This window comes from Balaenoptera acutorostrata, chromosome 11 (genome assembly GCF_949987535.1).
Source record: "Balaenoptera acutorostrata chromosome 11, mBalAcu1.1, whole genome shotgun sequence".
Lineage (NCBI taxonomy): Eukaryota > Metazoa > Chordata > Mammalia > Artiodactyla > Balaenopteridae > Balaenoptera > Balaenoptera acutorostrata.
Genome location: NC_080074.1, coordinates 20,604,769 through 20,630,385, shown reverse-complemented (window position 1 = coordinate 20,630,385; position 25,617 = coordinate 20,604,769). Strand labels below are relative to the sequence as shown.

Genomic DNA, 25,617 nt, shown 5'->3' with positions numbered 1-25,617 from the left:
CCATCCACTACAACTACCATTGCTCTACCTGTAAGTCAATGAATGAATAAATGAATGTTTGGACACAGAATGGCTTGGAGCCACTATTCATTCTCATAGGAAGAGTAAAACATCATACCAAGTGATATGGATAGGAAGTCTGCAGGCATTTACACTACTAGATCTCAGTAAGAACTTAGGGTATAAGGTTACATTGGATTAATAGAAGGGGAGAGGGTTGGAAAGAGCAGTCTAAGTAACCGGAATGGATTTCAAGCCTTGCCTTTCCATAAACTATTTCTAGCATGTCTTTCCCCCCACCCCTGGGTGGGTGTTACATGACAAAATAAGACTTGGCATTTAAAGAAACATGTTTCAGCCAAACCTGGACAGCTTGAGAGCTAGATCAATGGATGACTTTGCAGGGGAGGTATTGACCACCTTGGATTTCCTTAGCAATGAGGGCTCTTCTTTGGACCTTGGTCCAGATACTGGCAGTGAATCCAGGGGTACCACACTGCCTCCAGGTGCCCCCCATTCTTCCACCCCCACCACATTGCCAACACCTGTCTTCTCAGATATCTAGTCAAGTCCAGCTGAGCCAGGACTTTCCTGCTGCTTCGTGTGTCTGAGGTCTGCCTGCTGACAGGAGAGGAACCCCAATCCCATCCCCTTGTGTTTCTGGTGCATTTCAGCAGGGACAGACCTACAGACCAGAAGACGCTCACTCTGCCCAGTGCACGTCCCCGGAGGTCGCCACACCACTGTCTCACTGTGCCTACAGATGCTGTTTTTCACTTAAATTCCTATAGTCCTTTATACCTTCCATAAACGTTGTCTTCATGATGTATGCCAACACATTCATTGATTCATTCATTTACTATTTGTTGAGCACTGTTCTAGCTGGTGGATCAAAAACAAAAAGACAGCTCCGGCTCTTGGAGCACTCATAGTATAAGCAAGCAGAAAGACATAAAACCAAATGATAAAACAATATAAAAAATGTTGGAATAAAGGTTTGCATAACGTGCTTGGGAAATAAAGGAGGGCATAACTACAATTGTCTGGTGTCTTTAAAATATCCCAGATATAGAGATGATCGTGGCCCCTAAAAGTTGCAAGGAAAATCGTTTTCCTTTCTGAAATTTTTTGTCAGCAAATGTATTTTCTCCATTAGTGGTACTAAACATATGTAGTACAATGTGGTTTTCTACTGGTGGCAAGTGAAACCACTATATTTCTTGACATAGTGAGGAAAAAGTCAAAAAAAAAAAGAATAATATAGCTTTAGCTCATTCATTCATTCCTGTATTCAATGAACATTTATTTTATGCATGCTACGTACTGTATACCAGGTGCTGTGATAAGGCACTGGAAATACAGGGGTGAGAAGAAAAGTCCATTTTTACCATCACTGTGTATCCATTCCAGTGGGGGAGTTAGCAGATAAGCAAGTGAAATAGTAAGTATGTCATATATTTAAGGTAACAAGTGCTGTGAAGAAAACGTAGCCAGGTTAAGGTGAAAAAGTATGACCAAAGTGGAGTGGTAAGAGGGTAAACAGTAGAGGAAGTAATATCTGAGCAAAGAATTGAAAGAACCTACGGTAATAATGTTAGGCAAGTTGATTGGGTGATATTAATTGTTGTGATTCTCTCCCTCAGAATAGATAAGTTGGCATGAAAATTCTATAATTATACTTTGTTATACAAAAGATAAATAGACAGGCAGGTAGGTAAGTAGATAGATAGATGACAGACACCGCACAGTAATGAAGAAAATATAAAGATAGTAGTTGACATTGTCCATGGAAATAATCAATAACCAATTTACTATAAGAATAGAGGAGAGGACTGTAGCCCGGGAGACAGCCTCTCAGACGGCTCTGAGGAACTGCTCCACAGAAGCATAGTTTCAGCACAGTTTTTAACCGTGTCTGCACAAAGAACCTCAGATATGACAGGGATACATTCCTTCAAGGTTTCCGAAAGAGACAGTTCAGCACATACACAGCAAGTCATCATGACCTTGGTGCCTGGGAAGGGAGCTTTATCACGGAAGGAGTACTAGCATTGATGTCCCAGGAAAGGAGGCATTTATCTGGATCTTCAAAAGAGACCTTCTTCACTTCTGGACAGTGCATGCTTTTCTTTAAATGGTTAAAGCAGATGTACAATGTATGTTTATTAGACCCCAAAACAGGCTGTTCTAGTTAGCATGAAGTTTAAGTTAAACCACATATAAGCCAGAATGACTCCTTCATACCTCAATATATGAAAATTTCTTCCATCCACATGTAGGATAAACGAATCTAATGTGTAAATGAAGATTAAATTACGCAGTCAAGTGTAAATCAATTGTAAAGCGTTAAACAAATTAAATATACATTTCTGTTACCCTCAATATAAAAATTAGTGCTTTTTTTCCCTCTTAGTTAATGCAACATCCCTGTTATTTATTCTAATCAACAGATGAAATAGCTGTGTATGTTTAAGTGATTTTCCTCAAATTTTTTTTTTTTTTCAGGAGTGGTTCACTGTCATTGAGCATTGTCACCGAACCAGTGCCACCATCACTGAACTGGTTATCGGAAACGAGTATTACTTCCGGGTCTTTGCCGAAAACATGTGCGGCCTCAGTGAGGATGTAACAATGACAAAAGAGAGTGCCGTGATTGCCAAGGATGGTGAGTTGGCAGCGTGCTGGACATCTGGGAACCTTGATTTTCAGTGATGAGACAGAAAGAAAACGATGTGGTGAAAGGGAATAAGAATATCATAAACGCACATTTAAAATTACGGTAAGGAGAGCAGCCACAGGCCAGGGAATGCTGGCAGCCGCCAGAAGCTGGAAGAGGCAAGGAACAGATTCCCTGCTACAATCTCCAGGCGCAGCGTGGCCCTGCCAGCACCTTGATTTTGTATTTCTGGCCTCAAGAACTGTGAAAGAATAAATTTCTGTTGTTGTAAGAAATAAAAAATAATAAATAAATAAATTAAATTATGGTAAGAATGTCCAACCAAAATGTTAATCTTCCAAGGAAAATGTTTTCAGGAAAATTATTTTATGATTGCATTTCTTAACGTACAAGCTTTCATTCATGGCAGCATCTGGGTAGTGGGTCTCGCAATGGCTAAAATCGCAGAGGTAGGAAAAAGTCACCATGTACTTTTAGAGCTTGGGTTACTTTTATTCTTGGACACCTTCGAGGATGCTACACATGAGAGCTGCTTTTCAATGAAAGGAGAAGTTGGATTCCACCCCTATCATTTCATTTCCTCATAAACCGCGTCCTTCCGGCCCTTCCTCGTTACTTTCACATTAAAGCACATTGTTGAGCAAAACACCCAGACACTGAATTCTTCCCAATATTTATGTCAGTTCCAGATGACCCCTCTGGCTTTCTTTCCCGTGTGTGATGGGCTGTACATTGGTATCCTTCTGAATGAATGCCCTGTGGCCTTCACACATGTTTTTCTAAGCTCAGGGAAGTTTTCAACGTGAGTCAAGTATGCTAAGAATAATATATTCTCAGGCCAATTTGTATATCTCTAATGCTTGTTTTTAAGGTAAAATCTACAAAAATCCAGTGTATGAAGACTTCAATTTCACAGAGGCACCCATGTTTACTCAGCCGTTGGTCAACACCTACGCCATAGCTGGTTACAATGCCACCCTGAACTGCAGTGTGAGAGGAAATCCTAAGGTACCATGTTTTTTGGGGTTTTTTTAATCATATTAATTAAATTTAAAAATTAATCCCAAACTCCCTCTTTTATATTCGCTATGTTATAATTATAAGTAGTAATATAAACTGACCTTCCAACTGCTATTTGTGTCTTTGTATGGGATAGGGCGGGGGGATACAGGGTGGTGGTATTGGTGGATAATTAAGGACACTATTTAAATGTAGAAAAAATATTTATATTTCTTTACGAACTAAGGGATACTTTCTAAGGAAAAACCAAACCACTTATTTTTAAAAGAACTGAGAGATCAAGAGATGGAAGTAATATTGTGTCACCTGAAAAATTAGATGCTGATATTGATTTATTAAGCTTTCTGTAATAGTGTAAAGCAAATAATTGTACTATAATGCAAGGCAGAATACGAATGTACAGTGATAAGAGTACAGAGTACCAGGAAGGGAGAGATCGCAACTGACTGAAGAGATTTAGAAAGGATTTCAGGTTTCATGTTGCTGGCATTTGAAAAGAACAGCAAATTAATGAATGTTGCCTGTAGAGCTATCTATCCCTGGGTGGCACTGAGAGAAAGTGCCCTAGAATTTGGAACAATTGCAGACAGTGATATTTTTCCTGCATATACCATGAGCAGAAATAGAGAAGTCAAAGGGAGAAGGCAGCCTGAGGGTGGGAGGGAGATGCTGAATTCATGTTTAATTGGAGGTGATGTTGGTACATTCAAGCGGGAATGACCAGGAGGCGAGGAGAGCATTGCCAGAGCTTGGGAGAAAGGCGAGGGCTGTGACTCTTGGTTTGGGTGACCCAAGCATGGGGACACTACATCCCACCCCTTGGAGCCAAGGCTCCAGAAAGGAATATCAAACGAAAGAGAGTAGTGAAGCAAAATGTCAAGTAGCAAGGTGTGAGCCTCAGGAAATACTCCCATTTGAAAGGCGGAAGGAGGAAGAGGACGGTGTGAAGGACACTGAGAAGTGCTGTCTCTTGGGTCTGAGCAAGACAAAATCAATAAGAGGTAGAGGAGAGAGTGTGGAGGGTGTGCATTTACAGAAGGGAGAAGAAGACAATATGAAAAAGAAATGGCAAGTCAGTGGTATCGACTGTAGTTCAGAAGTCAAGCAGAATGGAGTAGCCTTCCTGGGCAATTGATCTGGGATTATCTGTTTGCAGTAGATCCATCCATTGCCACCAGGTGATGAAAACAGATGTCAGAAGAGAGATTAAATGGTGAGGAGGCATAAGCAGCCCATAAAGAATTAGAAAAGCATATCAGGGAAAGGAAGTAGAGAAAATTGGCTGGTGATGACACCTTATGGGGATTCTTTGAAAAACACTGAGCAATATACACTCTCCAGGATGAGTTAACCTCATGGACCTGTAGATCAAATTTAAATGTAACTGAATCTTTGGGAAGATTGCCCCAGGGCTGTCCTCTGAACAAATCTGGCTGGCTTCTTCAGAACTGCTCATTCGCTTTCTTGCCAAGCATTAAGTAGAATTTAATTTGAGAGGAACTGTTCTCAAGTTGACGTGGATTCTTCTTAGATGTAGTATTTTCTTCCTAAGCCACGCTTTAAAATTCTGTCACTGGCTTTGATGGTCTATTATTAGGCTAAGTACAGATATGTTTTGACCTAATTTGCTTCCATCTTCAGCCCAAAATTACCTGGATGAAAAACAAAGTTGCTATTGTGGATGACCCAAGATACAGGATGTTCAGCAACCAGGGGGTCTGTACTCTGGAGATTCGAAAGCCCAGCCCCTATGACGGAGGCACCTACAGCTGCAAAGCAGTCAATGACCTTGGGGCGGTGGAGATTGACTGCAAACTGGAGGTGAAAGGTATGACATCCCAGATCTTGTGTAGGCTGAAATGAAAGAAAATCATTTAATTATTGTCCTTACTGCCAAATCCAAATTACTTGTCAACATTTTCTGGGGGAGGGGAGGAAGGGGGGAGAAGATTTGGGGAAAGAAGACATTTTTACATTCTGAACTCACTCTTATTTGTGATGGCTACTTGACTTTTTAAGTTGACTTACTTTCATCTCTTGCAATTCTTGTTAACTAAAGCACTATTAATTTCAGTGAATTGTGGTATATACACAGCATGGTAACAATGAATCAAGTCAAAGGGGTATTACTTTGGTGATGTAGTCCATCTTAGATAAATAGAAGCCTCATGTAAAAACTCATCTAACGAAACTGCAGTTGAGGAATTTAACTATTTTTAATTCGTTTACTATTTTTGTGAAACTTTCTATGTATATATAAATTTGCTAATTTAGTACTTAATATTACACATGTAGAATTCAGCATACACATATTATAACCTGTTCCTTTTAAAATCTCACTAGAGAATTTCCACTTGTAGGTATGCATTTCATTTATACTAGTTTTCAGAAGTGTTGCAACTAATGTAAACCAAGAAAACACATAAAGATTTATGTGGTAGAAAAGTCTCAGTGTAATTGTCCTCTTAATCAATTTTCATATTAATTGAGTATAATTTTTATCCTGAAGTTTTTTTCTTGACAATCAATACCTACTTTGGGATATGATGAAAACTCTTACAGCTGTCAGAGTCACTGTTAGGAGATAAGGAGTGACATGATCCTAATGTCTTTTCTCTCATCCTTATTGCATTATTTTGCCATTTTGTGATAACCAAAGTCTTTACTTTTCCTACCTCTCTATAATGAAGAAATTATAATCTAAAAGTCAGATATAACTTTATAAATATCTATTTTAGAAAAACATAGTAAATGCTTAGGGTATTTATATAAACAATAACAACAACAAAAGAGTTTTTAAGTCCTAAATCTAGTGTAAATATAGTAGAGAAACTTCTCGAAAAAAGTTTTTCCTTCTGTAACTTTAAAAAACCAGTAGTCTCTCTGTTATGATTTTTGTCCATCCTCAGATAATACAGGATAGTAGATTCACAATTGAAAGAAAGAAAATTTAAAAATTTTTTTCCTCTTAAATGTAAAGCATATATTATTCTTAGAAAATTTCAAACTTTACTATTGAGATAGTGGATACAAATTTAAATGTTGTTATTTTAGCTATTTATTAGTTTTTTTTTATTTTTCGGCTGTGCCACGCGGCACGTGGGATCCTAGTTCCCCAACCAGGGAACGAACCCATGCCCCTGCATTGGAAGCATGGAGTCTTAACCGTTGCACTGCCAGGGAAGTCCTACTTATTAGCTTTAAATGCAGATTAAGGTCATAGTTGCAAACACATCTGGTTTCTAAACTCCTTATTAGTTCCAAGGTATTGTTGGTACTTAAGTTCCAACACCCAAAAAACAAGAACCCAAAAATCAAAAACCCGGTACCACTTCTGCATGCTTTGAAAATAACTGAGTGTTGCTAATGATATAAAATGATGGTTTCAAAATGGTTCAATATTTGGGGTCCTCCATAAGTGAATAATGTTATGCATATAAATGCTATATTCTTTATAGTAATTATATAGTAATTGAATTTAATAACATAAATAATGTATTCTAGTATATAAATTCATAATAAGGTATCAACTGTGATATATTAGTAAAAACTTTTGGTCCTAAAAGTAAAGCCAAGATTATTTATCATCAGATTGTTATCTGATAATAGGTGACTTGAATCAAGTTAAGCTGTGAAAAAAAAAAAATGGTAAGACTGTCAACCGAGAATAAATAAATACTGGTGCAAATATTCTAATTCTGCAGTGATATATCAAGGAGTAAATTCCCCTGGACAACCAGTCTTCCTGGCGGGGCAGCAACAGGTTTTATAAGTTCATATCCCACTGGATATTTCTTCTTTCCGTTCCATTCCTCTTACATGAAATCGCACTTTGCATGTAAAGCTTGTCTTTCTCATTTGCTTTTAATTGTATTTCTTAGCAGCTCATGGCATACAGTGGTTATGCCATGAACAAGGAAGGCAAAATTATTCAAGGATATTAGGTAATATAGGAATAAGTGTTGTCAGAAAACTAAGGACCGTACCACAGGTTTCCATAAATAAAGCCAGAAAGCCACATTTGAAGATGACCTCATTTTAGATATAATATTACCAAAATTTGGGAATCATTTGGCATTTCTTTAGTATTTTCAAGTGTAGAGAGAGATGTTCTTCCTTTAAGATAGCTTCCAGTGTGGGTTCGTTAGATTCATGCTGAAGTTCAGAAAATTGAAAATTTTTCCATTGCTAAGTTGTAGAAAAATTGTTCTGGGCATTTTTGATGGGGAGAGGACACAGATAAAAACTATTTGGACTATTTGGATCCAATATTTGGAAACTTTCATATTTAAGATTTTCCAATGAAAAATTCTCTAGTAGAATGGCTGTAACCCATCTATCTGTTGAACATTTTGGATAATTTCATGGGACCAAGATTATTTCATATATTCATGAACTTAAAAGGAAAAAAAATTCTAGGCCCCATTACTAAATGTATTAAACGATAAATGAGTCCTACAGTATATGTATGATTGACCCCCTATTTGGAAGAGCGAATTAAGAAGTTCTTTGGGGCTGGGTGAACAACCTGATGTAAACTCTAATGACATAGACCCATGCCTGAGTTTACAGTGTTTGCTCTCTGAATTCCTAGAGATAATGTCAACTTCGAAAGAGGAAAGAATTAGGACTCTTTCTTTTTTTTTAAAAAAAATTTATTTATTTATTTATTTATGGCTGTGTTGGGTCTTCGTTTCTGTGCGAGCGCTTTCTCTAGTTGTGGCAAGCGGGGACCACTCTTCATCGCGGTGCGTGGGCCTCTCACTATCGCGGCCTCTCTTGTTGCGGAGCACAGGCTTCAGACGCGCAGGCTCAGTAGTTGTGGCTCACGGGCCCAGTTGCTCCACGGCATGTGTGATCTTCCCAGACCAGGGCTCGAACCCGTGTCCCCTGCATGAGCAGGCAGATTGTTAACCACTGCGCCACCAGGGAAGCCCCCAGGACTCTTTCTTTAAAAGTTTTGTAGATTGCACGTATAGTCACTTTCTAGCCTGTTTTTTTAAGCCTTGCATTTATTTAGATCAGTCATATATAGTCAGTTCAGAATACAATATTCTAGAATAGTCTAATTTCTATATCCATTTGATAATTTTGCCTTTTATTTATTTATTAATTTCAACATATATATATGTATACTAATGCTTTGTTGATTGTCCATGTTTTTCTGTTGTTGAAAAACACAATATATATATGTTGTAGGGGGGTTTCTTTAGCTAATGGTTTGGAAACTGTTACCATAATTATTCACTTTACAGTCGAATTGGCTTTGCCACCTGTTCAGGCAAAGTGGTTGTGCATATTAATAAATGTTTTACCTATTAATGATCCTTTTGAAGTGACTGGATCCCAGCCCTTCATTCCGTGCGCTTCTATTTTCCTGTACTTTTCACCTGACTAAGGATTAATGAAATCACCTCATCATAATCGTGACCATAATTTCATCCAACAAGTACTCAACTTTGGTTTTAGCACTTTATTAATGCTTACAACGTCTCTCTCTCTCTCTCTCTCTCTCTTTCTCTCTCTCTTTTCCTTAGTTGTAGCACAGTAAGGATTTTTGAATGTATATTATCATCTAAGGTAAGCTTTCATATGGTTTTGGCATATGAAGCTTATGACTGTCATAAGCCATACAAAGCCTGTGGAGTATGGCATGATTTTCATTATGTAACCCAATGAAAATAGACTATTTAAACTCCCTAACATTGTAGTTTTAATGTGTATTTCAGTATCTTGACATTAACAGCTAGTACTTATTCATCACAACAATCTTCTGTTGACATGAAGCAAGTTGTTGAATGCAGTAGAGCATGAATTAAAGCATTTAATGTAGATGAAAATGAGTGATACCCAAGCATTCTGAACTCTTTGCATCAAGGAATGGACATGTACATAAGTGGCATCATTTCTACCAATATGTGACTTTTTTTTAAAAAAAAAAAAAAAGGAGAATGACTTTCCCAAATTGCATTGAAGAAGTTTTAAGAATGTTCAAATGGCATGCTGTTTTTGTCTGGACGTGAATTTATTAGCAAGTAGTAAAACACTTCTCTAAAGGACCATTTTTATGGTTTCATGGGTTCTCTCGTGAAGGGTACTTTTATTTTTTAAATATAATTCAGAACCATGGAGGGTAAGTATGAAATATTAGTAGGTGTTTCTCTCACCTTCAGAAGGTATTGGACAGGTTTTACTATTTTTAACAAAATATTTCCAATTTTTGCACTTTTGACAGTGTATGAATAGCCAAAGTTAAAGGAGTAGTTCCTTTTTTCTTCTCCCATGTGCTTGAATGGGAACTCTTTGTGCTTAATTGAAAGGAACATTAACAAACTGGAAACAGTTCTTCCCACTGATTTGTAACATGATTTGCATTTATTCTGCCATTCAATCAGAACACTTAAATCATCTATAGAGGAACCTCAAAACCTCAAAAAGAGCGATAAACACTCTCCAACTAGTGAGGAATTTAAGAACGGATAGTAGTAGGGAACAAAAAACTGCTATGGGTCTGCAGGGAACTTGCTTTTCCTTCTAGATGCCAAGTGTTTTAGATTCTAAATGTGCTAAACCCAGGAGAAGATTTCCAAGTAGGGACTGAATGAATCTTTGTAACGAACTGGAACATAATTAGTCACATTTCCAGGCAGCTAGTCAAGAAGTCTTGTTTCAGGGATTTTTCACGTGTAGACGGTTTTGACTTTGCCTTTTCCTTCTCGTCCTTTCTAGGTGGTCTTTCCTTCTGCAGGCTCCTCTTGCAAGGTGTGCCTCCTAACGTAATTGATTCCTATTTGCGAAACTTGCACTCAAGCAATCCTGAGGAATACTAAGGGCCTGGGCACTGCCTCTCTGCTCGCCACTGCTTTGAAATCGGGTTGCAATGAGAAAGCATTTTCTGTTTTGCTACCAGGCTCCCAAGTGTGCTTGTTTTCTTTCCTCCTGATGTTGAAGAAAAAAAAAAAGATGTTTGCACAGATTGCTTAATTAAAAATTGCAAACAAAATCTCATTTGAAGTTAGCATTTTGGTCATTGTTGTCTGTGCTTGGTCACTGGACTTTCCAAAAAAAGCAAGCTATAGAATAAGCAAAAGCACTTATTTTAATTTAAAATAGTAAGCTCTAAATGCTTTGTTTTCCCCTAGAGTAAAAAAACAGTACAATACACCGTAATAGAATCTTGAAAACCCATCTTTCTTTTGATCTAAGAGATTTTTCTAAGCAAAGAAGAGTTGTTTATTTCATACAACCCTACTTAACACCAGTGGATCTGTGCCCTTTTTCCCATTTAAAGTCATTACAAGACTTTTTAAAGTCTTTCAGACAAGTTTCCTCAACAGAAGGGAAAATGTATTCAATGAATGGTACAATAAATCTGAAGTGTTTATGATGAAATGCCACAGTATTCGTTTATGTGTTTCGGGTTGCATGATCAGACAGAACGGAGGACGAAGGCTGGGAGCCAAGATGCTACCGAACTCAGGCCTGACCCAAATCATGTCTCTGGCATAGCATCCTGGCCAGATCCACCAGAGTTCCTGCCAAAACAGCTAGTCACAGTGATGGAGAGCTGTTGCAGACTACAGAGCAGTTACAGATTTAGAGTTTGCTGATGGCCTCCATTCAAACTGATGAAAACCTTTCCCAAAATCTAGAAACTGAGAAACCTTCGAACAAGCCTGTAATATTTTCAGCAGCATCCTTCACTCTGCCTGATGTTACAGGGAAAGTTTCCGTTAGGGAAGTGGAGTAGAAGGGGGAGTAAAGTACCATACCATTATTGTTTTCTCCCTCGCCTCCCTCCCTTTTGTTCTTTTGGCCTTTTGTTCTAGGAGCTAAATATATCCTGACCTACAGGGAGACCCACAGCGTCCTGGGACAGCATCTGAAAGTTTCTGCTCTGCTTTCTTTCCGGATCAGAGCTGGGAAGATGTGATAATCAGAACCTGGGTGGTAGTTGTGGGGCTCATAAAGGGAAGGAGTGGATGATCCAGGTAGTTGCAGTACTTTTGGGAAAAGCAAGGGAAAACTTGAGTTCTTGTCCAAACTCTGGTGGCTGCCTCTTTTTCTGTTTTGTTTGGTTGGTGATCTTGCCTTATGTCTGTTAAGAATATTGGCTATCACCCCATGTTCTCAATTGCCTTCAAAATAATAATGTGTGCAATTCTATGTAAATACCCATGTTAATCAGGAAACCTATTTACACATTATTGGCTAAGATATTTTACATAAGAGAAATCTGGCTAATCTATAAAGACGTGAAGACCATACCTCCATGTGCAAACCAAACAAACAAGAGTGTGGCCAAACTTGTCGGTGTGGTCCCCGCAGCCCGCTGCAGGGTCAGGGCCTCAGTGCAGCTTCTGGACTGGTTGCTTAACTCAGATACTCATTGACCTGTTTTGCCAAGTCATGGTCAAGTTTGTTATGCCTTTTATAAACATTGCCTAAATTCAACTATAGAGCATTTTTACAAAATATTGTTTCCCCAGTCATGACTTATCCACTCTAACTGTATTGTATGCTAGGTAATGTTATTTTTCTACATATGATGTCTCCTCATATTAAGGGTACTTACTGTAAAGTTCCCATGAGGAAGAAAACGTCTATTTTGAAACTGCAAAGAACAAAAAATATCAGAAGCTGTCATTGCTATTAGGTTTCCTATAATTTTGTTCTAATTTTGTTTAAATTTTGTTCTATTAAAGAAAAACATTATATCACAGGATTTACCAAAAATTCTTTTGGGGAGCTAAACATACAACATTAAAAAATTTTAAAGCATTACAGTATTTACTCACTTTAAAAGAAAGTTTAATGAATGTTTTCATGTAGGTTAATATAGAAGTAGAAAAAAACCCTACTAGTTCCAAGAAACATTGGAATAAGGCAATACATCCTTAACCACTCACTTTTATTTTTATTTTTAAAAATTTTATTGGAGTATAGTTGATTTACAATGCTGTGTTAGTTTCAGGTGTACAGCAAAGTGATTCAGTTATACATATACATATATTCATTCTTTTTTAGATTCTTTTCTCATATAGGTTATCACAGAATATTGAGTAGAATTTCCTGTGCTATTCAGTAGGTCCTTGCTGGTTATCTATCTTACATATAGTAGTGTGTGTATGTTAATCCTGAACTCCTGATGTTTCCCCTTTGGTAACCATAAGTTTGGTTTTGATATCTGTTAAGTCTGTTTCTGTTTTGTAAATAAGTTCATTTGTATCATTTTTTAAAAATTAGATTCCACATATGAGTGATACCATATGTTACTTGTCTTTCTCTGTCTGACTTACTTCACTTAGTATGATCATCTCTAGGTCCATCCATGTTGCTGCAAATGGCATTATTTCATTCTTTTTTATGGCTGAGTAATATTCCATTGTATATATGTACCACATCTTCTGTATCCATTCATTTGTCAATGGACATTTAGGTTACTTCCATGTCTTGGGTATTGCAGATAGTGCTGCAATGAACATTGGGGTGCATGTATCCTTTCAAACCATGGTTTTCTCCAGATATGTGCTCAGGAGTGGGATTGCTGGATCATATGGTAGTTCTATTTTTAGTTTTTAAAGGAACCTCCATACTGTTCTCCATAGTGGTTGGACCAATTTACATTCCTACCAACAGTGTAGGAGGGTTCCCAGGGTTCCCTTTTCTCCACACCTTCTCCAGCATTTATTGTTTATAGACTTTTTGATGATAGCCATTCTGACTGGTGTAGGGTGATACTTCCTTGTAGTTTGGATTTGCATTTCTCTGATAATTAGTGATGTTGAGCATCATTTCATGTGCTTTTTGGACATCTGTCTTCTTTGGAGAAATGTCTATTTAGATCTTCTGCCCATTTTTTGATTGGGTTGTTTGTTTGTTGATATTGAGATGCATAAGCTGTTTGTATATTTTGGAGATTAATCCCTCGTTTGTCACTTCATTTGCAAATATTTTCTCCCATTCTGTGCATTGTCTTTCATTTTGTTTATGGTTTCCTTTACTGTGCAGAAGCTTTTAAGTTTAATTAGGTCCCATTTGTTTATTTTTGTTTTTAATTTCATAACTCCAGGAGGTGGGTCAAGGATGATATTACTGCCATTTATGTCAAAGAGTGTTCTGCCTATGTTTTCCTCTAAGAATTTTATGGTGTCTGGCCTTACGTTTAGGTCTTTGATCCATTTGGAGTTTATTTTTATGTATGGTGTTAGAGAATGTTCTAATTTCATTCTTGTACATGAAGCTGTCCGGTTTTCCCAGCACCACTTACTGAAGAGACTGTCTTTTCTCCATTGTATATTCTTGCCTCCTTTGTCATAGATTAATTGACCATAGGTGCATGGGTTTATTTCTGGGCTTTCTATCCTGTTCCATTGATCTATATTTCTGTTTTTGTGCCAGTACCATACTGCTTAACCACTCATTTTTAAATTGATTTCTGAAACATTCTATTCAACTCAACAAATGAGTTCTTGAATGTCTGATGTGTGCATGGCACTGTGATGGATTCAGCTAGGAACTCAGTGAGAAATAAGACACTTCCTGCCTTCAAGAAATTGATAATATACGAGACTACCACCCAAAGGGAAGCACATAAACAGAGCATGCTGCAGGCGTAAGAGAACGCCATAAGGATTCAGAAATCGGATCATGTGGTTTATGTATTTGTTATTATCAATGCATGTATCACACTAGGTTGGAGTACAGGACATGCCACATGATTTTATTTTTCTAAATCAAATTAACTATGACTCTGAGCTCCCCACTAGCCAGAGAGATTGAGAAATTCTCTCTGTCCTCCTTCTGGGTCCTATCTCAGGCCCTGGGTCAACTGGAATCTTTCTTGGTGCCTAGAAAATCGAGAGAAGGAAAGGCCTCTGGTCTTCAGGCTATACTGGTGACTGCAGGATGCCTATGGTCCCACCCAGTAGAGTCCAGCCAAAGACAAGTGACTCTGAAACATCCTTGACAAGTGTGGACCTGGGATCTTTCAACCTCCAAGGCCAGAGCTTGGCTATTTACCTGCTACTTTTTTTTTTTTTTTTTTTTTTGGCCACGCTGCACAGTTTGTGGGACCTTAGTTCCCCGACCAGGGATCGAACCCGGGCCCCATGGCAGTGAAAGCACCAAGTCCTAACCAGTGGACCGCCAGAGAATTCCCTTTATCTGCTACATTTAAACATGTTCTTTGTGGGGAGACTGGATAGTTTTACCACTTAGTATTAGCCTTGGACCTGGGCAAGAGGGACCTCTATATTTTCCAGAGCCTCACTCTGGCCCTCCTCTAGCCACATCTCCCTCCACAAATTAGGGAGGCCATGGAACCAAGGGGATGTTCATACTTAGAACTCTTACGAACCCCCCTTTCTTGCAGACGGCACCCAAGTCCACTTTTAAAGATTTTGTGGGCCTTTTCCTTGAGTTCAAACCCCCAAGGAAGAACCAAGTGGCCAGAATATATACCCCGAGACCCAATGGGTGGCCTAGAGGTACCTGTTTGTCAGGGAGTTGGGGTGTGGAGGATGTGACTGAGCTTGTGCATGAGGCAGGGCATCTGCCTGTGTACACCTGCGACCCCTCATGGTGCAGGAGGGAGCAGGGCGGAAAGCGCAGGGAGACCTGAGCCTCGGAGGGCCACAATATTTTGGCAAGTATCTCTGAAGACTTGGATAATTCTACATTCAAATCTAGCCTTCCAAGTCATGATGAGGGTATCCCCCCAAAAAACTGGAGGCTACAACTATTTTATTAACCATTGGTTAGCTTGATTTATAACTGCTAAACATTTATGTACGTGAGCTATAAAAATGAGGGGTCAGCCAGCCCCCAACCACCTCTGTTCCCTTTACTGGGTCCCCTCCTCACTCTCCTTTACTAAGATCTCTCTCACCTCTCCACTATCACCACTTCTTCTCCCCTGACTCCAGGCCTGACCCTCCATCTCCTTCCTCACTTCAGTTCCTTTGAATGGAATTCTAGAAATACAAATTTGGCCTTCTTTTCCTAGGAGTAGTAGAATAAGGAATAAGAAAAGCAGACAGACTTCTCACCAGCTCCCCCTGTAATATTACTTGATTCTAAATTGAACTCTATCTTTATTTCCTTATTTTAGCTGGGTCACTAATTACCATCCTTGCACCAAAGATTTAGCTGATTGCTACATGTAGGTATTTATATAATCCTTTGTAATTAAACTTTGATAACTTAGAATGGACGAGAGAAACAAATGCACTAATGGAATGACCAATTCTCCTGGTTCAAAGGGCTGTCATCACCCTCTTAAACTCACCTGATGATCTCTCTCTGTCCCCAGATGCATTGGCTGGAGTAGCCTCTGGCCTAGATAAATATTTTTCTTCCATCTGGAGTTGATTGCTAGGGACAAAACACCAGGGAGGTGACAGGTCAGTTAAACACTCCCAGGGGGGTCACTCAGAGTGTGGCTTGGGGCACTGGCAGACTCACATCTTTAAAGGCAAAAACCTTGCACTCAAGTGGGTAATTGACCATAACATCTTCTTCTCCCAAGCGATAGCTTTAGAGAGAATGTCTCTGTTTTTCATAGGTAAGCACTTACACAGCTATCCACAGGCAAGAGATTTCATCCTTCCAGCCTTCTCCTCTCACCTTCATCCTAGTCTTGGAGACCAAGAAAATACATTAAAGATATTATACACTAATTTAAAAACCTTGGCTTAAAATTTTTTTAAGTTAATGAAAAAAAGAAGAAGAAGAAAGAAAGAAAAAATAACTAGGCGTTACCAGCAACACTGTGGCAAAGAAAGGAGCCACTATTCAGAGTTTGTAATGCATCCCTCTTGGACAACTGGGGTGAGGAGAAATTGGAAGGGAGCCACGTTTCAAAATAAACCAAGGCTGATTTGAAGTCATGTGGTCATTTGGAAGATTCCAAGCACTAGAGAGCCAAATGAAGTATCCCCTGCAAGCTATGGGATAAAGTGCCATTGGGCGGGTCATCCCAGCCTCATTCCTGAGTGTCCAAGTGGGCTCGCTGTAAACTCAGTTCTCATTCCTGCCCTGGGCAGTACCACTGAGCTGGAGGCAGGTAGGGTAATAGTGGAGGTTGCCAAGAAGGGACAGAGCCTCTATATGTGGTATTATTTTTATGTGCTTCTTAATAGTTCCTAGCTAAGGCTCAAGAAACATTATCTTGCAATAGAAGCAGGAGTTCATCGGTGAGACAAGTTGTTTCCTGGGTCTTTCCATGACTGTCAAGCCTTCATAGTGGCCAGCATGGACTTTGACCCAAAGTCTGCCTTTAGTAACTCCACTCCCTGAAGAAGTTAAGCAACAGTGATGGACAGACAGGGAGGGCGTGGCAAGAAAGGGCTCAGTGAAGGCCAAGACCAAGATCAACGTCAAGTAGGAGGGAGGAAAGGAGGACAGACCAACACATTATTATTTGTACAGAGGGAAGGGCAGTCAAGAGCAGCGAGACAGAAATGAAGCCAGAAACAACCTCACCAGGCAAGGAGCTAAAGAAAGAGGAAACGGCAGTGAGAAAATCAACAATAGAAAGAAAAGAGCTCCTGCTTCTGTGCTTCGCGGGCATTGTCTCCGTCACAGGTTCTTCCACCTGTCTACCTCGACAGCCCTCCTCTCTGCAGAAGAAAGGAGAACTTTGGACAGGTTGTGAGAGACCAGCGTGAAGCCACTGCCACCACCCCTCACATGCTATTCATTAAAGTTTATCCACATGCTACCTTCTTCTCCATGATATATGAGTTTATTTAATAGAAAAGTAATTTTTTTCTTCCCAGATCTTCAAATGGATGTTGTTCCAAGCATGTTGTCAGGGAGCTAAAGGTATCCCAGTCTGGGAAGCACAGCAGAATGTTAGAAAAGATTCATCAACAATGAACAACAAACACCCTCACTGAGGACCAACAGGTAGATCTCAATTCCACTGTAGGTGGTATTATATAATCAGAAAATAGAAAAATAAAATAGAAAAATTTAATATCTATCTATATATCCCTTCTTTGCCCTGGAAAGAACAGGTTTAACCAAAATTAAGTGAGCCAGCCTGGCCTTTCTTATCCTTTAATTGTCCTCAGCCCTGTGTCTCCTCGTTGTGCCCCGCCCCCCTTCCACCTGGGGCCTGCTCAGAGCTGAGCGTCCACCCAAGCCTCCTGAGACTCAATATGCTTCAGTCCCTCATCAGTCAAAATGTGGTCGGTTCCCAGCGGCATCAGCATCACCTGGGAGCTTCTTAGGAATGAAAACTCTTCCCTCCGCTCTCTCTCCAGATCCGCTAACTCAGAACCTGAATTATCACAGAATCTCCAGGTGATTCCTGTGCTCGATCATGTTGGGAGTGCAGCTTCAGCCCTCTTTCTCGCAAGTTCCTTGCATGGCTATTTATTTGGAGCCATTCTCTCTCAGGTGTCTCAGAGGAAAGACATTCTGATAAAAGCATCACTCCTAAGGTGTTATTTTTTTAACATAAATTTATTTATTTATTTACTTTTGGCTGCATTGGGTCTTCGTTGCTGCATGCGGGCTTCCTCTAGTTGTGGCGAGCAGGGGCTACTCTTCATTGCGGTGCGTGGGCTTCTCATTGCAGTGGCTTCTCTTGTTGCAGAGCACAGGCTCTAGGTGCGCAGGCTTCAGTAGTTGTGGCTCGCGGGCTCTAGAGCGCAGGCTCAGTAGTTGTGGCGCACGGGCTTAGTTGCTCCACGGCATGTGGGATCTTCCTGGACCAGGGCTCGAACCCATGTCCCCTGCATTGGCAGGTGGATTCTTAACCACTGTGCCACCAGGGAAGCCCTCCTAAGGTGTTTTTCATAATGACTTAACCTATCGTGGAAGTCTGACCTACTCTGCTTATCCTAAAAGCCCCAACCCCAAAATAGGAATAACTCATTGTGGGGCTTTACTCACCTCAGATTGCTGAAGAAGGAATTTTTGAGGAAGGGGATTCCCTCTAGTGCCCTCAAATCATACCATGGAAAACATTTTAAAGCAGTAGGATGTGAACTCAGAAAAGGATAATAAATAAAAGACAGTTAAAGGATATAAATAGGGCAGAATGCTAAGAACTGTGTCTCTGAGGGAAATCAGTTTCCAACCCTAAATCACTTTTGCAATTTCAGATAAAAAGCACAGTTACAACATCTGAGGGATTCTGTTGTGAAATTTGCTTTTCTGACCTTGTTCCAGAAATTAAGCATTTCTCGAGAAGACAGCAAAGGTTTTTGTCAATCTGTTATTGACAACTGTATTCTGCTCGTGTATTTTGTAAGGTTCCATGGTTCTATAAAATTTAGACTTTAGAGTCACAAAGTACAAAACTATAAAAACAAAATAAACCAAAGCAAGTAAATGAGAAAAGGCAAGTATATACTACAAAACTATACTAATCTTCCTAAATACTCTAGCCTGTGGGTCCAAAGCTCTAAACCCTTACACAGATAGCTTGACTCCCTGAATGATAAAATTCTGCTACACAGCAAATCTAGCCAGGTGATTTCTTGATTGCAATCCATGCCTTTTTCCAAACCAATGAAAGTCAGGGGCTTTTTGAAGCAGTTATTTTATACCTAATGTGGCTATATGAGACAATAACATTTTGTGGGAAGTTGGCCTAGATGTTGAAGACGCTGAGGAAGAAGATTTGAAATGTGAGTGCAAGTTACGCAAAAAGAACCAGTAATAAAACCAAGATAAGCAACCAACTAAAAACTTGTGGGTGCCTCTTGTACCGTGGATACGTAAGACGTTGGGAAAGGCTGGGGGATGAGTACCCGGGATCTCTCTGTACAATTTTTGCAACTTTCTGTGAGTCTACTATTTCAAAACAAAGAGTTTTTAGAAGTATGGATGTCTGCTGGGTGCCAAGAACTCAGGAACACGCTCGGTGCAGGGATGTGGTCCTGATACTCTGACGCTGGACAAGAAACAGATCAGTACATAAATAAGTGCCCCAAGACAGACTGGATCACAAGGTACAAGGTACTCTGTGTGGAAGCAGGAGAGGTCAACTGGAAGAATAGGAGAGGCCATCTCAGAGAAGGTGGAATTTAAGCTGAGCCTTGACTGATAAGCAATGTTTTAGGGGTGATGAGGGATGGAAGGTACTCCCCAAGCCCAGGGAGCAAAGTGGGGCGGGGCATGAGGAAGCGCTTGGTATGTTTAGGAACAGCTAATGGACCCGTGAAGCTGGAGCATCGGACTTAGGGAGGGGAGTGAGGGAAGAGACACTTGGGAGATAAGACTGGAAAAGAAGAGTGGACCTTAGAATGCCAAGCTAGGGAGGTTGGACTTTACCAAAGTCCTCTGAGCAAGGGAATGATTCATCAGTTTCAGTAAATTTAGTAAGATGATATATAGAAAAAGGACTGCTTAATATTGACAAAAATACTCATCTAAGTCTGGTATTTAATATATGTAACTTATTAGGTGACATTTAGCCATAGGTAGGAGTGCAGGCTCTGGACTCTGATGACACTGGCTGGAATCTTGGCTGTATCTCTATTCTAGCAATCATGGGCAAGCTATTGAACCTCACTGTGTTCCAATTTCCTCATCTGCAAAATGCGGACTAATAATGGTACCTACTTCCTAGGATTTTTGTGAGGATTAAATGAAATAACTCCTGATGCTCAGAACAGTTCCTGGCACAGGATAGGAACTCCTAAGTGTAAGCTGCCATGTTTGTTCAGGAAAAGGAAAAATTATATAGATATCAATCACTATGTAATAAACCATGATAATCAAAGGAAGCCATGATGCAAGAGGTAAAATAATAGGAAATCTCTAATCTACTTTTCTGTGACATTAGACAGATACGCCTTGAATTAATTTGAAATTTCCAAAAATTCACCAGCCGCCGCCCCCCACCACCCCCACCCCCCCCCGGCCCCTCAAAAAATAAAAACCATGGGAAAGGTGAAAAGCAGCTTAGGAGCATGAGTGTTAAAGGTGTGCTTTTTTTGTGCTTTTTTTTTTTTTAATTTTTGACTTTTACTACTTTTTAACTATTCCATATTTGCAAAAGAAAAGGATTACACATACATATAGCATAAATAATAATAAAATGAATACCATGTTCCTATTACCTCGTTTAAAAACTGTGGTTGAGACAGCTAGGTGACACTCCAATATCCATTCCCCCACTTTTCAATAGAAATTTCTTAGCTGGAAAAATGGTTGGCCTGCTAAAGACTTCATTTCCAGCCTCTTTTGCAGCTAAATGTAACCATGTGACCAAGTTCTGGCCAATGGGACGAGAGCAGGGCAATGTGTGCATCTGTAGGCCATGCCCTTAAAAGGAGAGGAACACAGGGTCTCCCCTCTTTTCCCCCTTCCAACTGATTGGAAGTTGTGGCCAGCCATTTCTGACCACAAGGACAAGGGCAACACACTAAGGTGTCAGACTAATAAAATGGAAGAAATCTGTGTCCCTGACACCTTGGAGCTGCCATACCAGCCCTGGATTGTCTACCCAATTAGGTGAGAAAAAAATTAACATCTATCCTGTTTCAGCCTCTGTAGTTTTGTATCCTAACTCATACAATTACCAATATTTTTGAAGCCATCTGTGTGCCCTTCCACAGTCCCATCTTCTTTCCTCTCTACCAGGAGTAACGACTCTCTGGAATTGTATTCATCATTTTTTCCTTTTCTTCATAGCTTTGCCACATATGTACGTATTCCTAAACACAAAATCTTGCCTGTCTTCGAACTGTATATGAATGAAATCATACTGTGTGCATTTTTTCTGTAAGCTTTTTTGCCACTCGGTATTATGCTTGTGCAATTTATCTACGTTAATAAGCATAGCTTATTAAACTTGCTAAATAATATTAAATTATGTGAAAATACCACAGTTTATTTATCCATTCAGAATTGGTAGACATTTAGGTTATTTACAGCTTTTGGTTACTGTACAAAGATGCTATGAATGGTCTTATATGTGTTTCCTAGGACACATGCAAGAATTTCTCTGGGATACACTCCAGGATCAGAATTGTGATGTTACAGAGTATGGGCACATCAACTTTACCAGATAATGCCAGACTGTTTTACCAAATGATTGTACCCATCTATTCTCCCTTGATAACACTTGAACTTAGGTAAGCTGCTAATTAAGTTCTGGCCAGTGGGAGGTATGTACAACTGTTGTTAGGGACTTCTGAAAAAGCATTCTACTTTGCTGGCTGAGTTGAGTAGCATCAGCTTTTTTCCTACCCTCTTCCACTTTCCTGCTGCTTGAAATACAAATAGGATGGCTGGCACTACAGCAGCCTGTTCAGAACCAAGAGATGACCTTGTAGGTGGAAGCCAGAGTGAGGATGTTGGAGCAGAAAGACAGAAGAGCTTGGGTTCCTGATGACCATGGACCCACCATCCCAGTCCTGGGCTGTCAATTCTAAACTTATGTGAGAGAGAAATAAACTTCTATTTTGTTTATGTCACCACGTTTTGGGGCTTTTGTTATAGATATCTGAACATAAATCTAGTTTATTGTTTTTCTATTTCTTGTGGATTTTTAGGAATTCTTTATATGATCTGGGTACTATTCAATATGGATTTTATTTGAGGGAAATACCTTTTTCCCATTTATGGCTTGCCCTTTCATTCTTTCTGATGTTCTTCATGTATATTAGAAATTATCTGTAATATAGTTAAATTTATTTACCTGGAAAAGGACTTTTCCTTGGCTTACTCATGGCACTAAGTTAAAAGACAGGTATTTCCAAGTTTACTGTACAAAAAACCAACATAGTTAAAAGTGGATCTCTGTCGTTCTGATTCCTTTCCTGCATTTGTCAGCATCATTTTTCACATTAAAGATTAGGAGATGTATATTCAGTGCATGGTTTGGTCTGCAGACACCCTCATATTGCTCTAAGGAAGGGATTGCTAATCTTTTTTATGGTAAAACGCCAGACAGTCAATATTGTAGGGTTTGCGAGCCATATGCTCTCTGTCACACCACTGAACTTTGCCCTTGGAGCATGAAAGCAGTCATAAACAATATGTAAGGCATAAATATGGCTTTATTCTTGGCACAGAAATATGAATTTCATGTAATTTTGCATCACAGAAAAAATTTTTTTTCAGTCATTTAAAAGTCTAGGGACTTCCCTGGTGGCGCAGTGGTTAAAAATCCTCCTGGCAATGCAGGGGACACAGGTTCGATCCCTGGTCGGGGAAGATTCTACATGCCGGGTAGCAATTAAGTCTGGGCTCCAAAACGACCAAGCCTGCGCTCTAGAGCGCACGTGTCACAACTCCTGAGCCCACGTGCCACAACTACCGAAGCCCATGCACCTAGAGCCCGTGCTCCGCAGCAAGAGAAGCCACAGCAGTGAGAAGCCCGCGCACAGCAACGAAGACTAGCCCCCGCTCGCTGCAACTAGAGAAAAGCCCACGCACAGCAAGGAAGACCCAATGGCAGCCAAAAAAATAAGTCTAAAAAGCTGTACTTAGCTTATGGGCTGTATGGAAACAGGTGGTGGGCTGGGTAGTAGTTTGTTGGCCTGTCTCCAAGGTGTTGTGGTGGAATCTATGGGATAAACTGCACCTGCCGATAGCCGCTGCCCTACCGAACTATCACGAAAGCAGTTTCTGAGCTTGTTCTATGCCTTAGAGAAGTGCGTAATGATAAGAACCAGGAGGTGAAGAAAAAGGCAAGTGGCAAAGGTTGTGCAAAATGACGTGTTTATGACAGGCTATCCCCTGTCTAAATGGGTGCATTGTGAGGTAAGGGCCTGGTGAACTGCCATTGTGTGGCAAGCATGCTTGCTCCGTGGGCCAGTGGAAGATACCACCTGGATCCCTGTCTTTGGGAGGAAGGGCGTGTGTAAAAATATCCATTGTTATTGGTTTCAGATGCTCTGAGAAATAGGCATTTATTTGGCTTTCAACCATTCAGTCCCCTTGTTAGACGGTGTATCTAAGTCCTGAGTGGTAGGTCCAATACCTTGGAATCTGAACCCTGAACCTTGATCCCTGAACCTGCAAGTGAGGGTTCTCTAGAGCTAATACACAGCCAGGGCCCCAGTCCTCGGGGTTGGAAGGAAGAACTGTGCCCGTGTGTTTATCAGGCAAGACCTCTCTTCAGGCCGACGGATGGGGACCTCATGCCGGTGACCCAAGACGTGCAAAAATCATGTTCTCACACAACACCCCGCTCCCCACCCCCCGGCTCTGCAGGCTGCGGCGTCCTGCAGTGTGGCTAAAGGCCAGGGCGTTCGCACACTAGGAGATCTGAGCTGTGCACACCGCATGAGTTAGAGCAACCCGCTTCTAACTGTCCAGCTGTCGAGACTTCCCTCTGGGGAGCGTCACCAGCCGTCCCGGGAGAAGGATCGGGTCTTAGAGGCAGGTGCATCAGGCTCTTGGGGAAGTCTGGGCCCTTTGCGCGCCAATTAGAAAGTGACAATCGGCGGAGCCACCGCGGTGACCCGGTGGCCAGTGCGGGCCTGTCCCACCTGCCCTGACACCTCGCGGGGCGGAGGCGGCCCCCTCCCCCTCCCCTCCCCCTCCCTCTCCCCCTCCCTTCTCTCCCGGAGCCCTCCCCGAGGCCCCGCCCCCCGCCGCCGGCCGCTCTGGGGGCGGGGGCCCCGGGACCAGGGGCGGCCCGGCCTGACCTCGACCTCGGCCGCGGGCCCGACCGGCGAGTCCCACCGGGCCGGCGCAGGTCCGGGCCCGCGAGCCCCTCCCTCCACCTGTCCCCGCCCGGGCGCCCGGCGCGGGCTGTGCTCGCTCGCAGCGGCGGGGCCCGCAGGCGGCCATGGCGGCGGGCGCCGGGGTCAGGCCGGCGCCGCGCTGGCTGAAGGCGCTGGCGGAGCCGCTGAACGCGGCGCAGCTGCGGCGGCTGGAGGAACACCGCTACACAGCCGCGGGCGTCTCGTTGCTTGAGCCGCCGCTGCAGCTCTACTGGACCTGGCTGCTCCAGTGGATCCCGCTGTGGATGGCCCCCAACTCCATCACCCTCCTGGGCCTCGCCATCAACCTGCTCACCACGCTCCTGCTCATCTCTTACTGCCCCACGGTCACCGAGGAGGTAGGGCCACCGCCCGCCCGCGGCCCCCCAACTGCTCTCCCCCGGAGCCCCGCGGCCCCGGCCCGAGCCGAGCTCGCCCCGCCCCGGGTGCGCCTCTGGAGGCGCCCGGAGAGCCCCCCGCGCGGCCGAGCCTCTCGGGGCCGCGGAGGAGCGAACCCCGCCTCTGCCCCCGCGCCGCAGTCGCCCCGACCCTTCCCCGGCCCGCCCGAAGGCTGTCACGCCGCTACCCGGTCCCATGTCCACCCCGAGCCTCCCCCGGACGGCGGAGGGGCTGTCAAGGTCACTGCCCAGTCCCGTGTCCACCCCCACTCTCCTTCGGGCGGCGGACGGGCGGTCTCGGCCACTGGGAGCGGGAGTCGCCTGCCTGCCTGGCCGCCGCCCCATCCCGCGCCAAGCGGTTCCTTTGCGCACTGGGCACTGAACACCCCCAGCTCCGTGCCGCCTGGCTCCGGGGATTGTGGTTGGGTTGGCCAAGCCCGAGATGCCCTTTGGACACTTTTATACTCAGCCGTCCGTTTCTCAAAGGTTGCGCTAGTGATCCTGTAATTACTGGTAGCACTGATCAGAGATAAGTTACTTTTAAGAGGTTCCTTCCTCGTTGCTTCGTTGACTTTCTCGTGGAAAACAAAAGTATTAGCAAAGTGTTAATCCTTCCTTATCTTCACGACCCAGGGATCGTAAAAGCCATCGGATTTTTATTAGCAATGAATATTTGACCTATGTCCAAAATAAGACGAGTAAATAATGTGGGCTTTCTATACTTGGTAAGCAGGAGCATCCCTTGGGCTGAGTGTGATAAGGGTCAGGAGGCAGAGGGAGCTACTCCCATATGTAGCTTTTTAGAGTACATGGGATAAATATTACATTGCACGTTTTGTGACAT

General features: G+C 41.9%; 2 protein-coding genes and 1 long non-coding RNA gene across 18 annotated transcripts in view; 2 read left to right on the top strand and 1 right to left on the bottom strand.

Moving 5' to 3' along the window:
- The window catches only part of MYBPC1 (myosin binding protein C1), a 94,733-nt gene extending 83,644 nt beyond the window's left edge, over nucleotides 1-11,089 (top strand). For 7 of the 14 annotated variants that reach the window (XM_057557117.1, XM_057557113.1, XM_007165803.3 and 4 more), the window contains 4 exons: nucleotides 2,506-2,665; nucleotides 3,549-3,685; nucleotides 5,339-5,525; nucleotides 10,427-11,089. In XM_057557117.1, the coding sequence (XP_057413100.1) occupies nucleotides 2,506-2,665; nucleotides 3,549-3,685; nucleotides 5,339-5,525; nucleotides 10,427-10,527 (585 nt within the window). In that variant the 3' untranslated portion in view covers nucleotides 10,528-11,089. Of the gene's footprint in view, nucleotides 1-2,505; nucleotides 2,666-3,548; nucleotides 3,686-5,338; nucleotides 5,526-7,401; nucleotides 7,461-9,234; nucleotides 9,278-10,426 lie in introns of all 14 variants that reach the window. The other 7 variants (XM_057557118.1, XM_057557115.1, XM_057557111.1 and 4 more) reach the window with 2 other exon arrangements.
- LOC102997710 (uncharacterized) lies at nucleotides 7,469-16,513 on the bottom strand. Its single transcript, XR_449631.2, has 4 exons — nucleotides 16,460-16,513; nucleotides 16,275-16,336; nucleotides 15,987-16,072; nucleotides 7,469-8,587 (listed from the first exon to the last, which is right to left on the bottom strand). It is a non-coding gene; the product is annotated as an uncharacterized LOC102997710 (long non-coding RNA).
- A 7,785-nt stretch (nucleotides 16,514-24,298) lies between these two features.
- Nucleotides 24,299-25,617, top strand: part of CHPT1 (choline phosphotransferase 1) — a 43,158-nt gene continuing 41,839 nt past the window's right edge. The window contains exon 1 of one of the 3 annotated variants that reach the window (XM_057556761.1): nucleotides 24,299-24,734. In XM_057556761.1, the coding sequence (XP_057412744.1) occupies nucleotides 24,462-24,734 (273 nt within the window). In that variant the 5' untranslated portion in view covers nucleotides 24,299-24,461. The remainder of the gene's footprint in view (nucleotides 24,735-25,617) is intronic. The other 2 variants (XM_057556763.1, XM_057556762.1) reach the window with 2 other exon arrangements.